The following is a 16,025-nucleotide window of genomic DNA, read 5'->3' as shown; positions in this document are numbered from 1 at the left end:
ATCGAAATTTACACCCACACCACACAAATTATGCACTTCTGTGTAAGGGAATATTTATAAATCTAAGCTCTTTTGATCCCTGAAATAAACCTAGGTTCAGTTAAGTGGCAATACCATTGTGGTGGTGGGTGCCAGGGCAAGAAAAGGAGAGTCAGTGCCCAGATGTCTCTCAACAATATCTCAGCCTTTTCTCTCCTACAACCTGGAAAGCCTATTTCCCACACTGTAAGCATTATTCACTGCAGAGCCAAATGGTATACTAATATTACATTTCCTTTATTGTATAATGTTTGTTTGAATTTCTAATTGTCTTTCCACTACTTGACTTTGTTGTTGTTAGGTGCCGTCGAGTCAGTTCTGGCTCATAGCAATCCTATGTATAACAGAATGAAACACTACCTGGTCCTGTGCCATCCTCACAATCGTTGTTATGCTTGAGCCCACTGTTGCAGCCACTGTGTCAATCTCATCTCATTGAGGGTCTTTCTCTTTTTTGCTGACCCTCTACTTTACCAAGCATGATGTCCTTCTCCAGGGACTGATCCCTCTTGATAACATGTCCAAAGTATGTGAGATGTAGTCTCGCCATCCTTGGTTCTAAGGAGTATTCTGGTTGTACTTCTTCCAAGACAGATTTGTTCATTCTTTTAGCAGTCCGTAGTATAGTCAATATTCTTCGCCAACACAATTAAAAGGTGTCAATTCTTCTTCAGTGTTCCTTATTCATCACCCAACTTTATGGTGTCTTAAAATTTCCACTCTCTCCTTGATATGAGTTTTCAGCCCTGCTGCACAACTGTCATCCTGAGTCTTCAGTATTTTCCCACAATGGGACCATGGTGTCCTGGATATGATGTCTCCTCATTCTTCCTTCTATTGCTGGAGAACACCCTCAAATAAGATGTTCAGTCACACCTTTAGGGACAATCATCAATGGAGATGTCCTATTCCTTTATATATCTTCCTGGTTTGGCTTTTATGAACTCAAGCTTTCTTCTAAGGAAATCCCTTTCCTTCCATCCATCAGCCTGTTTTTTTTCATTCACCCAATGTTCCTGTTCTGACTATAAGCCTAAAACCTATTTTTAAAATCAATTCCATTAGTCCTCAAGTGTCTGGCAACTTGATTTTTATTAAATGTTGCAGAAGCGGTCTTTTACATTTTCCTTCTTGAATGTAAGGTTTGCTACAGAGTTTCTGGGGTTTTTTTTTTTGTTTTTTTTTTCCCCTCTCAGTCAAAGATGTTACATTCCCTGTCTTACATAAATAATAATAAAGGCATTATTCTTTATGGGCCCCTGTTCTCTTTTATCTGATCATTGATAAAAAGCCACCATCTTGCTGTGAGGTGGATCTCCGAAGTCTACTACCATGATCAAGGTTTTTGTTTTTGTTTTTACGTATATAATAAACCATCTACCTACCAAGGACTGGCACAAAAAATTTAAGACATAAGAATCCCATTGGTTTTGTAGTCCTCTTCCTGTTCCTTTTAGATTCACTCTCAAAAAAAAAAAGAAAAAAACAAAAAACAGTTGCTATCGACTTCCCTGACTCATGGTGACCCTGTGTGTTACAGAGGAGAACTGCACTACACAGGGTTTTCATGGCTGTGACCTTTCAGAAGCAGATTGCCAGGCCTTTCTTCCAAGGTCCCTCTAGGTGGGTTCGGACCACCAACCTTTTGGTTAGCAGCCCAGCAGACTCCCAGATACACTCTCAACTACCCTAATATTCTCAAGGTGTTATCCAAATCTTCTAAGTTCCATGGGCACAAAGGCAGGTGTGGACTATTAGTGTAAATCCATTGCCACCTAGTCGATTCTGACTCATAGTGACTGCCTTGGTCATCTAGTGCTGCTGCAACAGAAATACCACAAGTGGATGGCTTTAACAAACATAAGTTTATTCTTTCACAGTTCAGGAGCCTAGAAGTCTGAATTCAGGGTGCCAGCTCCAGGGGAAGGCTTTCTCTCTCTGTCAGCCCTGGGAGAAGGTCCTTGTCATCAATCTTCCCCTGGTATAGGAGCTTTTCAGCACAGGGACCATGGGTCCAAAGGATGTGCAGTCCTGGCTCTTCTTGCCTGGTGGTAATGAGATCCCCTTGTCTCTCTGCTCGCTTCTCTCTTTTATATCTCAACAGAGACTGACTCAAGACACCACCTAATCTTATAGATTGAGTTGTCTCATTAATTTAACTGCCTCTAATCCTTCCTCATTACCACCACAGAGGCAGGATTTACAACACACAGGAAAATCACATCAGATGACAAAATAGTGGCCAATCACACAATAGTGAGAATCATGGCCTAGCCAAGTCAACGCACATTTTAGGGGGACACAATTCAATCAATAACAGCAACCCTATGGGACAGAGAACTGTCCCATAGGGCTTCCAAGGCTGTAATCTTTAGAGAAGCAGACTGCCACATCTTTCTACAGCAGAGCAGCTGGTGGGTTAGAACCACCGACCTTTCAGTTAGTAACCAAGCATTTAACCACTGCACCAACAGGACTCCTACGGACTATTAGTATTAGGTCCCTACATATTTGAGTGGGCACTGAAATTAGTCATCTGGATGGGAATAAAAAGGAACCCACACAGAAAAACCACATCCCCTCCCAATCAAGTTTAAAAATATAATTTTTCATTATTGCTTTCAATGTGTACTCACCACTCTATATTCTTTTTGGTGGTTATTTCCTTGGTCTATCGCAGTTACTCAGGACCCTCATAATGATCATTACCAGGGTAATAAAAAATTTAGGCATTCACCCACAGTGAGCCTCAGTGGTTCACCAAATGGACCTTCCTAAATCCTAAAAGTAACCACTGGAGACTTTTTCTGATTACCTCCTCTTATGGGCTTTGCATTTCCCCTGTTTCTCTAATTATAATGGTCCCCTAATGATCATGATCCCCTAAAACCCAAAATATTCTGCAAACTCTCCCAACTTCAGTAGCCCCCAAAGGCAGGTGCAAACAGATGGTTAAAACTGGACACTATAAAGAACGAATCCTGCCAGGGATAAAAGGGAGTAATCAAACATAGTCCTTAAGTGTGAGAAAATAAAATGGAGTTGGGAAAGCAATAATGACTTACACAAGACCAGAAGAGTATACACAAAGACATGATCCGGACAACTCTAGGTGCAATGGAAGTTGAGATGAAGGTGCTGACGGGGAGTAAGAGAGTTTCAGGATAAGCAAGACCCTGAAAGAAATGTACTATCTGGACAGGTGAAAAAGTGGCCATTTCAGATGAGGGGAACAGCATGAAGAGAGGCATCGAGGGATGGAAGTAGCACTGCATGCAGAGATGATGGGGGAGTCCCTGGGATGGTGGGGGCAGAGCACACATGTTGGAAAGGCCGAGGGGAGAGGACTTCAGAGGGACAGTGGGGCTCCACCGGGGATGGCCCTTGGACAGGTGTCTGCCTTGCGTGCAATTTCTGATGTTGAATGTAGCTTGCACTCCATTTGAAAGCTTTCCCACACACCTTACACTCGTAAGGTTTCTCCCCAGTGTGAACTCGCTGATGCTGAACCAGGGTGGTTTTCTGATTGAATGCCTTCCCACACTCCTGGCATTCAAATGGTCTCTCCCCAGTGTGGGTTCTCTGATGTACTATAAAGTGTGAGCTACAACTGAAAGTTTTCCAACATTCATTACATTTATAGAGTCTTTCCCCAGTGTGGAACCTCTGATGCTGAAGAAATACCCAACTCCGGCGGAAGGCCTTGCCGCACTCTTTACATTCGTAAGGTTTCTCCCCAGTGTGGATCCTGTGATGCTGAATCAAGACTGAATTAGAACTGAACCTTTTCCCACACTCCTGACATTCATAGGGCTTCTCCCCAGTGTGAATTCGCTCATGGATGATGCAGTCATAGCTACACCTGAATGCCTTCCCACACACCTTACATTTAAAGGGTTTCTCCCCAGTGTGGATTCTCTGATGCCGGATTAGTTTTGAGTTGTAGCTGAAGGTTTTCCCACAGTCCTTACATTTGTAGGGCTGCTCGCCACTATGACGTTTCTGATGCTGAATGAGGTGGGAATTTTGACTGAACGCTTGTCCACATTCCTGACATGAGTAAGGTTTCTCCCCAGTGTGGATGTTCTGATGCCGTAACAGCTTTGAGTTACACCTGAAGGCTTTCCCACATTCCTTGCATTGGTATGGCTTCTCATCAGTGTGAATTCTCTGGTGCTGGGAAAGGTCTGAATACTGGCTGAAATTTCTGCCACACTCACCACATTTATAAAACATCTGTTCTCTAGGAAGGCTCTGCCTTGAAATGAGATGGGTGCTGGCACTCCTGCTTCTTCCCAATTTCCTGGTTCTCTCCTCTCTGTCAACAGTGGTGGGTTTAAAATCCTGGGCTCGCGAATCTGCAAAATTTCCTTTCTTTGACTTTGTTTTCTTCCCTGTGTCATAGAAGTGTGGCTTCTCCCTCCTGTTCCCAAAGTGAGGATGCTGGGGGACATCCATCAGCAGCCTCTCCAATATCAGTGGAGGGGATTTTGATTCTTCAGAAATGTTCAGCTTTGGAGGTGGGTCCTCAATGTCAGGCTTGGTCTTACAACCTAGCATGATAAAAGGAAAGGATAAGGGCCACTTTTTTTTTTTTAATAGACTTTATTATTCACAGCAGTTTTAAGTTTACAGAAAAAACTGTGCAGAAAATAGAGTTCTCATATGACCCCCTTCCCACTGCATTCTGTTTCTATTATTAATCTCTTGCATTGGTGTGGTACATTTGTTACAAGTGATGAACCAATATTGATAATTTTTAGCTAACATCCACAGTTTACATTAGGGTTCACTTTTTGTGTTGTACAGTCCCATGGGTTTTGACAAATGCATAATATCATGTGTCCACTGTAACAGTATCATACCAAATAGTCTCACTGCCCTAAAAACACCATGTGCTCCAGCTATTCATCCCTACCCTACTCCACATTTTAGATCATGACCCAGTACACACATACTTACATGCACACACACACAAAACTGAAACAAAAGTTTCACAACACAATATTGACGTAACAGTGATGCGTTCTTGATATGTTTTATAGTATTCTAGCCTATTTTATTCAAGTCCGGTACAGTCTAGTCTAATTTTTAAATGCTGGTCACAATTCTTTGAGCTGTTACAACTCAAAAGTTTGAGAAACATGGTTTTAGATAATTAAGAACAATGGTCCTCAAAGTGTGATCCCAGGAGCAGCAGCATCTAGGAACTTGTTAAACCGAAAAAAACCTAATCCACTGCCATCAATTCAATTTCGACTCATGGCAACCCTATAGGGCAGAGTAGAACTGCCCCATGGGGTTTCTAAGGAGCACTGGCGGATTTGAACTGCTGACCGTTTTTGGTTAGCAGCCCAGATCTTAACCACTGTGCCACCAGGGATCCAGGGATGTGTTAGCAATGCAGATTTTCAGGTCCCACCTCAGGCCTGCCCAATTAGAATTTCTGGAAGTGGGGCCCAGCAATCTGTTTAACAAGGCCACTGTGGCGATTCTGATGATTACTAGTTTGAAACACAGTGATACAGAACTCAAAAGGCAGATCAAGGCTGTTCTTTTAACTGCTTAAGGCTGCTCTGTCCATTGTGGTGGCCACTAGCCACATGAGCTAATTAAATGAAATTTAGATTCAGTTCCTCAGTCACACTAGTCATTTTTCAAGCATTCACTACATGGCTAGTGAATACCATACTGGATGGTGCAGGAATGGTGTAGAAAGCTCTGTTGGGCAGTGCTTGCTTAAAGCCCTTAGTAGGCTAACTAGACAATATGCAGCTGTGGCAAAGGGACGCACTGATAACTGCAGGCAGATGGCTGGGAAAGGTTTTTCACCAAGATGACCTGAAGTACTGGAGTTATACCTAAAGGCATTGATCAAGACAGAAGTGGGGATGAATTAAATAGAAGCATTTGGTTTACACAGCCTTTGAATAGCATAAGGGATGGAGAGAGTGTGAGAACAGTGCTGATTGAATAAGAAAGGCTATATACTACATCCGTGGGTGGTTCTTTATATTTACTTTAATTATTATCTTTCAAAAAAGGAAATCATTCATTTCCAATTTATAAATAAGCTTTCTTCCATACAGTTATATGTAATTCAGCATTTAGGAACTCAGAACGTTCTTACAGAAACGAATTCTGTATATCCTTAAGTTGATCAACAAAACCCTATTTTCACTTTTAAAAAGGGATTGAGATCCTTTAGCTTTACAAACAAAAATGACAGAAAATGAAATGTTTTGACTAGTCTTTTCCAGTTTGGGCTGAAGCTCCGTGAGTGACACTTCTCTGCGTAAGACTGACCACTTTCATTCTCACAACAGCCAGATGACAGAACAAAAATCTTTTGCATGTTAGGTTGTTAAAACAAACAAGGAGGCAAAAGTGTGGTAGATATATTTACAGTAACGCCAAAAAGAAAAAAAAGCAGCTGCCGAGGCTGCTTATGTACAACCAAACACCCTCATGGGATTTGGCTCCTTGGTTTGGTCATGGTTCCATGGGACATCCCCGTAAATTGGCCTAATACCGTGTTTAGTGCTTCTGTCCTACCTCCTAGTACACTGCATGGCACCTGAGGTCTTAAAAGCTTTTAAGCTGCCATCCAAGGCATGACAATCGGTGTCTATTCTCCTGGAGCAACAGAGGAAGAAGGAGAGGCAGGAATAGGAGGAGGAAATGGAATGTGTGGCTAATTGCCTCCACGAACAACTGCTTCCATTGCCATGAGACCAGAAGAACTGGATGGTGCCTAGCTATCATTATTGAACATTTTGATCTAAGATTATATAGAAGAATCCTGATCAAAAGGGGGAAAATACAGAACAGAATTTTAAATTCTCATGAACTCCAGACTTTCTGGAGCCATGGAGGCCAGATGAACCACTGAGATAATCTTTAAACCTTAAATCGAAAACATCCCCTGAAGTCTTCTTAAAGCCAAACAACAGTTTAGCTTAACTGATAAAGAGTATCTGCCTTGAGCATTATGCTCTCTTAAGATCTATATGGATCAAATTGACAACAGCAACTCGAAAGATTAGCTAGGGACTTTAGGGGGCAGTGAGATTATGCTAATATGGGAGAAACAACTCAGAAAAGAAGGGTGAGAAGGGTTGCACAAATTAAAGAATGTAATCAATGTCACTGAATTGTACATGTAGAAACTATTGAGTTGGTATATGTTCTACTGTGTATACTCAATATCAACAACAAATAAAATAATTATGGGAAAAAAAAAGGTGGAGGCAAAGTTGGAAAGAAAGATGCTAAGTTCTCCTGGTTACCTGTGCAGACACCTCTCAGGGCCTCGCTGCGAACCAGTGTCCAGGGATCTGGGCCCCATGGTGCTTCCCCTCGCTCCAGCTGGAATATCAGATCTGGTTTGAGGAACGGAAATGCTGCTAAAGGAGAAAGAAGAGGAATGGGAAAGTGAGGAGAGTTGCCTATAGCAAATTCTTGAACCCCTTTCAGGTCACCTGCTGCTTTGCCAGGTGAAATTAAGTAGCATTAGCTTGTCCTGAACAGGATACTAATAAGTAGGGCCAGTGAGGAGAGAATCTGGGGGTCTAAGGAAGGGCTCAAATTGTTTTGCTCAGAAGGAAGCTTTTCTGGCACAGTCACTGGAGATGGGCACATGGAGATCCTAGGAGACTCTTACACATAGAAAGGGGGGCAAGATCTCCCCCAAAGAACTGAGAGAGTGGAGAACTGAAGGTGGGGCATCAGGAACGTTCTCAATTCCCTCTGTGCCCAGGGTAAAGTCTCTCCCAGGAGCGTCTCCACCAGGAAAGAGAGAAGAAGGAAATTCTGTTTAAATCCAAAGTGAACCCAGACTTCTCTCCATCCAGTTACCTCAAAACTAGGGAGTGGGGAGTTTAGCTTATGGAGCATCAAACCTGGTGATATTAGAGAGCCCAGATCCTCTACAGAGGAAGCTAGGTGACTCTGGGGGCAGAAGCTGAGTCTCAGAGAGAAGGGGGCCTTACCCAAGGAAGCCATATTTGTGTAATTCTCTAGCATCACCTCCCTGTACAGGGCCCTTTGTGCAGGGTCCAGGCTGGCCCATTGACTCTGGGTGAAGTACACGGCCACATCCTCGAAGGTCACTGACTCCTGCAACAACAGAATTCTGCTCAGGCCCTGAGGGAGAACCCCGAACTCCAAGGAAGGGACGGATCACTGGGGTCCATGGCTCTGAGCCCCATGGAAGGTTTATATAGGTGAGGAGAACTACCCAGCACCCCTGTGAGGGATCAGTCCTCAGCCAGTGTTCCCACTTTCAATGTGTACACCTCTGGGACCCCAATACTGTCATCCTAGCACCTGCTGCTGGATGATCACATCAACCCCAAGTCTGGTTCCATGAGCTGGGTCTATCTTTCTGGCTTGTCTTCTAAAATGATCACTGCATGTGTCTGCCTTTCACCCTGCCTCCACCCACTGTGAGGCCCCCATCAGGCCCCTCCACTCGGCTTCTCCCTGGTTTTCCCCCTCCACATCTTCTACTATAGTCAGAAGGAGGAGCCATTCCATGGGAGTTGAGTTCCTCTCATACAGGATATTTCTCCCTCTTTTTACTACCAGCTTGCCTTGGAAGAAAGCTGGCTTTCCCTTGAAGGCAGCCTGCAGTGTCACCTCTTCTGGCCTCTTCTCCAAACATCCTTGACTCCGGGGACAGGTTGGCAGTCCCTGCCCTTGTAAGTGGCCCTGCCTCCTGATCACCTATGTTCTAGCCTACCTCCCAATGCTGCCCTCTTCACCAGGTGTGTCCCTCTCTGCCTCCTTGGAGTCAACTCCACCTTCTCAAGGGAGAAGGACACCATCACAGACTGTTTAGGCCTTTGTGCCTTGTCCTGTGTCAGTTACTTCTACATCAGTTCACTCAATCATGACCACACATCGGTGAAGAACTATTTCCATTTTCGGATAATAGGAATCAGAGATATTAAGTACTTTGAAATACACTAAAGGAGTCCTCCTTATCTGAACATTTATTAGCTGAGCCCCACAATTACAAGGTTGTATAAGGAAGCAAAAAATTTTAAATGAACTGACCATCTGTATAAATTTAACCCATTGCCATCAAGTAGATTCCGACTCACAGCGACCCTACAGAACTGATTAGAACTGCCGCATAGGGTTTCCAAGGCTTTACAGAAGCAGACTGTCACATCTTTCTCTTGCAGAAGAGCTGGTGGGTTCAAACCGCTGACCTTTTGTTTAGCAGGTGAGTGCTTAACCAGTGCCACTAGGGCTCCTTTATATAAATTACTAGTCCCACTATGACATCTTTTCCTGACACTGTCATCTATTTCATATGAGCAACGTTCTCTTTGTGCTTCATCTCTTCTGGGTGGAGGTAATATAACTACAAAAGTACAAGAAGATTTGCAACCGTCGTTGTAAAGATTGATTGAGGTAAGAATCATCAGTAAATGCTAGATGTAGAAGGAAATTTTGATGAGAAACAGAATATCTGTATGGTCTTAAGTATCTCCCCAAGGATTGCTTATTCATTGCAAGGGGAAAACAGTAACTATTCAGTAAAGAAATAAGCTAATACCTTGACCAGCTATTTGAAATGTGGTTAGCGTGACTAAGGAACGGAATTTTTGAAATTTAATTCACTTTAATTTTAATAAGTGCATGTAATTAGTGGCTACCTTATTGGACAGTATCCAATAGACACCTCACTGACCTCAAATGTTAATATTCTATCTTCACTTCCTCCAGAGTCAACAGCTTCTTTCCTCACATCATGACTGCAGTGTGATGGATCACTTTTGTGTGGCCTTTCTAGCCATGGTCTTGTTACTCCCACCCAAGTGATTGGGAGGGACTGTGTGATAGGGTAATTGTGACCCACCAAAGAGATTGGTCAGTTCTGTCATCCTGCTGGGCTTGAAATGAGCCACCCCAGAGGTGGGAAAGAGAGAGGAACCCACCACCACCAAGGAAGAACAGCCAGGAGCCAGCATGTCCTTTGGACCCAAGATCCCTATGCTGAGAAGCTCCTGGGAGGAGGAGACCGACACAGAGAGATAGAGGGGAGGCAGCTGTAACCCTGAAGACGGTCAAAAGCGGTGGCAGGAGTGATCTGGCAGCAGTGACCCAGCAGCAGGAAGCAGTGCAGTGGGCTTCCCGGACCATGGACAGAGAAAACTGAGTGCCTTTGGGCAGAGGCCTAGGGCCAGGGAGAGGTGTGTCTTCGAGCATAGCTGAGAAGAGGCTGTCCTGATGGAAAAACTGTATCCTTGAGTGTTCCTGAGCCTGAATTGTAACCTGTTACTTCCCTAATAAACCCCATAATCGTGAGTATTGTGAGTTCTGTGTGGCCATTGCAATGAATTATCGAGCCCAGCAGAAAAGTACAGAGTGCCATCGAAGGGACAGTTGGTGTCGAAATTGGTAAAGATGGCAGAGAGAGGAGGCATGTCAGACCCCCGCCTCATAGGAATCAGCCTTGGGCTGTTGATCTTGATTCTCCTTCCCCCTTGTGAAGTAAGAGGATGTCAGATACCTCCCCCACTCCATTTTTACAAGGACATCTACCCCTCCACCCTTTTGAGATGCCTCGCTCCAATTATCAATGCATTCTTTGTTTCTTGTTTTCTGCTACATCCAGCTTCTCAATGTACTGCTCCATCTGTGATCCCTCTGATTCTGTCCTTTGTAGTAGCGCTTACTCCTTTCTTCACTATTAAACGGAGCTCTTGATTCTCCCATACAAGAAGTAGGTTATAGCACAGTACTGTGGCAAACAGTACAGACTGTAGAGCTGTGGTTCCCAACTACAGGCACTTTTGCTCCCCCAGAGGACATCTGGCAATGTCTGGTGACATTTTTAGTTGTCATACCTTGGGGTGGTGCTGCTGCTGCTAATGGAATCTAGTAGGTAGAGGCCAGGGAAACTGCTATGTAACATCCTACAATGTACACGGCAGTCCCCACAAGGAATTATCTGACCCAAAATGTCAATAGTGCTGTGGTTGAGAAACCCTGCCCTAGAGCCAGGCTCCCTGACTCCATCTCTGATACTTTTTAGCTGTGTCACCTTGGGACGAGACACGTAAACTTTCTATGCCTCAGTTTCCTCATATGTAAAATTGGGATAATAGTAGTACCTATCTTCTAGGGCTCTTCTAAGGGTGGAAAGAGTTAATATGTCTAAGCACTAAAACATCATGTGGCACATGATGTTATATAAGTCTCAGGACTTATTACAATCACAGATGAGGCTTGGGGAAACTTCCTAGGAGATTCAAAATAACAAATGTTCCTCACACGGACTATAGCGAAGACTGACAGTTCCCTAACCATATATATTCTCCCATTCTTCTTAATAATAGGGCCCTAATTTTTTTTTTTCTTTTTTAATTTTACTTGGGGCTGCACCCAGCCCTGGCAACTAAGTGTGGTCACTGAGATGCAAATTTAAGTATTGTTGGGGACTTCTGGGAAGTCTCCTAAAAGACAGCCAAATCAACAAGAGGGTCACCTTTTTGGCATCTCTTCTTCCTCCTTTTAGCTAGCTGGCATGCAAGCATGATAGCTGCAGATGAAGCTGCCACAATGGACCATGAGGTGGCCTTGGGCACAAGAGCCAGCATTAGGATAGTGGAGCAGAAAGAAGAGCATGGGTCTGTGACAACAGTAGAACTGCCACACCAGCCCTGGACTGCCTTCCTCAGATTTCTTTTGCATGAGAGAAAAACTTCTGTCTCATTTAGAGCACTGTCATTCAGGGTTTTCTGTTATGTCCGGTGGAACCCAATCCTAACTGACAGAGTGACTATTATACTCCAGGCAAAGTACCAGGAGCAAACAGGCTGCCCCTACAGATTTCTAAACATTTCCTAACGGGCTAAAACTAATTCAATCAAAAGTACTCACCCCAAGAGATAGAAAGGGCCACACAAATCACAGACTACATCAGCCTGAGACCAGAAGAACTAGATGGTACCCAGCTACAAGCAATGACTGCCCTAACAGGAACACAACAGAGAACCCCTGAGGTAGGAGGAGATGCAGACCTCAAATTGTCATAAAAAGACCAGACTTAATGGTCTGACTGAGACTAGAAGGACCCCGGAGGTCATGTCCCCAGACCTTCTGTTAGCCCAAGACTGGAACCAAAGCCAACCCTTCAGACAGGGATTGGACTGGAATATAGGACAGAAAATGATACTGGTGAAGAGTGAGCTTCATGGATCAAGTAGACACATGAGAGACTATGTGGGCAGCTCCTGTCTGGAGGGGAGATAAGAAGGCAGAGGGGGTCAGAAGCTGGCTGAATGGACACAAAAACAGAGGATGGAGAGAAGGAGTGTGCTGTCTCATTAGGGGGAGAGCAATTAGGAGTATATAGCAAGGTGTATATAAACTTTTGTATGAGAGATTGTCTTGATTTGTAAACTTTCGCTTAAAGCACAATAAAAGTTTTTTTTAAAAAGTGCTCAGAGAGAAGTAGATAGTCCAAAATCCACCAAAAGGAGCCACATACACATAGCTCTTACGTCTCTGGGATGGAGCTTTCTCATTACACGATACACCCAGGCTGATTGGACATTGAGGAAAAATTCCGTGAAATCATCCACTACCGCCAGCAAACTCTGAAGGAACAACGGCTCCCAGCGCTGTATGGAGTCATGCCAACAAAGGACACAGGCTCTCATAGCAGTAAGAGGCAGTCTTTCTATTGGGTAAAGGCACTGGCTTCAGCTCCAAACGCTGCATCCCCCCGAAGATTAACCTCACTCGTGAACCCGCACTCTCCAAATGCTCCCACTTGTGGCCACACTGAACCTTAACTGTAGGGCAAACTCCTCCAGTGGGAGTGCTGACTCATCTTGGGAAGTGGCCTTCATCTGCCTTGTGCTGAAGACCCGCACTCTTTAAACTTTAACCCCCAAACTATGTGTTGTAAATCCTAACCCTGGTGGCACAGTGGTTATGTGGCTGCTAACCAAAAGGCTGGCAGTTTGAGTCTACTACCTGCTCCTTGGAAACCCTATGAGGCAGTTCTACTCTGTCCTGTAGGGTTGCTATGAGTCGGACTGACTTGATGGCAACTGGTTTGGGTTTGGTATACCTGTGGTTATAATCCCATTTGGGAATGGGTTTTTCTTTGTTATGTGAGTGAGACAGTATTAGTGTAGGGTATATCTTAAATCAATCTCTTTTGAGATATAAAAGAGATTAAACAAGCAAGTGAGCAAGCACAGATGGGGGACGGAAAAGATGCCAAGCCACATGAAGGCTGCCTAGGAGTAGAAGCTCAAAAGAGAGAATGACCTTCCCCCAGAGCTGACAGAGAAAGCAAGCTTTCCCTAGAGCCGGCACCCTGAATTCAGACTTCTGGCCTCCTAAACGGAGAAAATAAATTTGCTTGTTAGAGCCACCCACTTGTGGTATTTCTATTATAGCAACACTAGATAACTAAGACACCTGCTCAGTATTTTCTCAAAATGTAGACTCTGACTCAGGAGATCTGGGGTGGGGTCTGAGATTCTGCCTCTCCAACAAGGTCCCCAGTGATGCTGAAGCTGCTAGTTTGTGGACTGCACTTTGAGTTAAGGGGATGTAGATTCTCATTTTCTAGAATTTCTTGGCTGGTCCTTCCCTCTTTTCCAACCAACCTGACCCTCCCAAGTTTACCTACTGTTTCTCATCACTCCTTGCCATAACTCTATTGATGGATGCAAAGCCAAGCACAGGACTGACCAAGTCAGGCTACTGATCTTGTACTGACCTTGCATATCTGTTTTGAATATGGAAAGCTGGAAGAAAACTCAGCTCACCTGGGGACACACTGTCTGGAGCATGGCTGATGACCCCTGGCTTCATGCACTGCCCTCTAATTTTGGAAAAGCAAAAACCTGCAGAGCTGAGGAGAGAGAACCACAGATGAGACTGACCCTGTCTTGTGTCTCACACTCACCTTTCTTCCTCTCAGATATTTTTAGGACACTTGACTGTTCCCAAAACACCCTCTCCATTGATTCATGGGGTGATGCGACTACTCCTTTTGTACATTCTCCTGCATATCTGCCTGCTGAGATTGGAAATTTCTTTAAAAAAAAAAATAATAATGCCTGTGATGCAAGGGTCAAGAACTGCAGCGGATTCATAGGTTTTAAGAAAAACCCTGGCCCCACTATGAATGCATCACTAATGTACTGCATGCTTCTGGTGATCACAGCAAAGACCCAGAAAGAGCTTCTGGAGAGAAAATAGGGTAATCGGGGCGCCTGGATCACTACGACTTCAGGACAAACCGCAAGTGGTAATCTGGCCCCGGCGGAAAAGGTAAGACGCTCAATGTCCCAGTGGCTGACGCTGACAGGAGACCAGACAGGGATCTGAATATTTCCACCCTAGGAAGCGGGCGACCCCAAACGTCACCGGCCCCACCCCTCTGTACCGGAGCGGGAGGTCGCCAAGCCACCTCTTCAGGGCAGGAAGGTCGATCGCACCTCAGTGGTCGGGGGTGGGCGGTGGGCCTGGGAGCGGGGCGGCTGTGCCGGTCCCTCAGGCGGCATCTGCGAGGCCGCAGTGCCCGAGCTCAGGGTCAGGGAAAGCCGGGCCACTCAGGGGGATCAAGACCACCGAGTTCCGGGCCACTCACCCAGAGCCGCCTGCAGCCCCGCGCCCCGCAGACCGGAGCCAAACCGGAAGCATGGGCGGACAGCCGCTCCCAGCGCGCCTCTCTAGGAAGCCGGGAGGTTGGCCCTTCTCCATGGTTCCCCGGAAACGCAGCCCGCCCACGGTTGCTGTGGCGCCTGGTTCTCAGTTATTTTCTCTTGTCTTATCACCCTAACCAGACTATAAATTCCTCAAGGAGGGACATTCCACATAGTTCTCGAGATATGGTGAAAAAGCATGGCCCTTGGATGCCGGCTGCAACGCTTGCTGGCAGCAATTCGACTTCCTAGTCAATTTATGGCTCCTGCCTCTCACCTAAGGAGCCCTGGGGACGCTGTCGTTAAAGTGCTCAGCTGCTAATCAAAACGTCTACGGTTCAAACCCACCAGCCGCTCTGCTCCATAAAGATTTACAGCCTTCGAAACCCTCTAGCCCAGTTCTACCCGTAGGGTAGCTATTGAGTCGGAATTGAAACGACTTCAATGGATTGGGTCTTCTGGTTTAACGTACGAGAACCGTTAGGTGTTGAGGACATAGGCTTTGTCTTCACCGCCACAAACACCTCATTCCATCCTTGCCACAATTTTGTAAAATGCAGGTATCAGTAGCTCAGTTCTTTAAATGAGGTTCTAAATGAGTACTTTCTTTTATAAGGATAGGCACAAAGCTGGTTCCTATGAAGTGGGGATTACAGATGTCCCAAGTGTCCAACCTTTCCAAGCTGCTGTACCACTCCATCATCTCTAACATCAACTACCGCCTCTCCCTTCAGTACTCCCCCTCCTGTCTTTCAGCTCCCTAATTTGCTGCAATGTCTCACAGAACTAGCCTTACCAAGAAAATGGCTCACGCAGTTGTGGAGGCTAGCACATTCCAAATTCGTGGGTCAGGCTAGGCTTTCCGACCCACGTGGCTGCATGTGCTAACCCAAACTGGCAGTTCAGACCACAGGCAGCTGGCTCACAAGGCTGTGGAAGCTGGAGAACCAGGTCACACAATAGGCCACGGGCCCAAGGGGTTGTGGAGGGTGGTGAATCCTAGAATCGGCAGGTCAGACGGCAGGCCTCAGAGGAGGTCAACTGATCCATCATGAACCAGACCGCAGGATCCATTTTCAGAGAGCCTCACCAGGACAGGAATGTATCTTAGATGCAGGCCACACCCCAGCAAAGGGCATAACCTTAGTAAGGGTGGGGCTTAAGTCACACCCTCCTGCAAGGTGTTACCGACACACCTTACACTAATCCTGCCTCATCAACATGTAGGGATTACCACAACACACAAAATGGAGGACAATCACACAATACTAGGAATCATGGCCTGGCCAAGCTGACACA

General features: G+C 45.3%; 1 protein-coding gene across 1 annotated transcript; it reads right to left on the bottom strand.

Moving 5' to 3' along the window:
- Positions 1–2: 2 nt before the first annotated feature.
- Positions 3–14,461, bottom strand: ZNF619 (zinc finger protein 619). Its single transcript, XM_049862904.1, is given in 5 exon segments — positions 3–3,296; positions 3,298–4,592; positions 7,329–7,445; positions 8,031–8,157; positions 13,845–14,461. Coding segments are annotated over 5 exon segments (1,803 nt in total). The 5' UTR covers positions 13,869–14,461; the 3' UTR covers positions 3–3,056.
- Between the last annotated feature and the right edge of the window lie 1,564 nt (positions 14,462–16,025).

The sequence above is a fragment of the Elephas maximus genome, chromosome 20, assembly GCF_024166365.1.
Source record: "Elephas maximus indicus isolate mEleMax1 chromosome 20, mEleMax1 primary haplotype, whole genome shotgun sequence".
NCBI classification, from domain to species: domain Eukaryota; kingdom Metazoa; phylum Chordata; class Mammalia; order Proboscidea; family Elephantidae; genus Elephas; species Elephas maximus.
The sequence above is the reverse complement of the archived record's forward strand: the minus strand, read 5'-3'. Positions and strand labels throughout refer to the sequence as shown.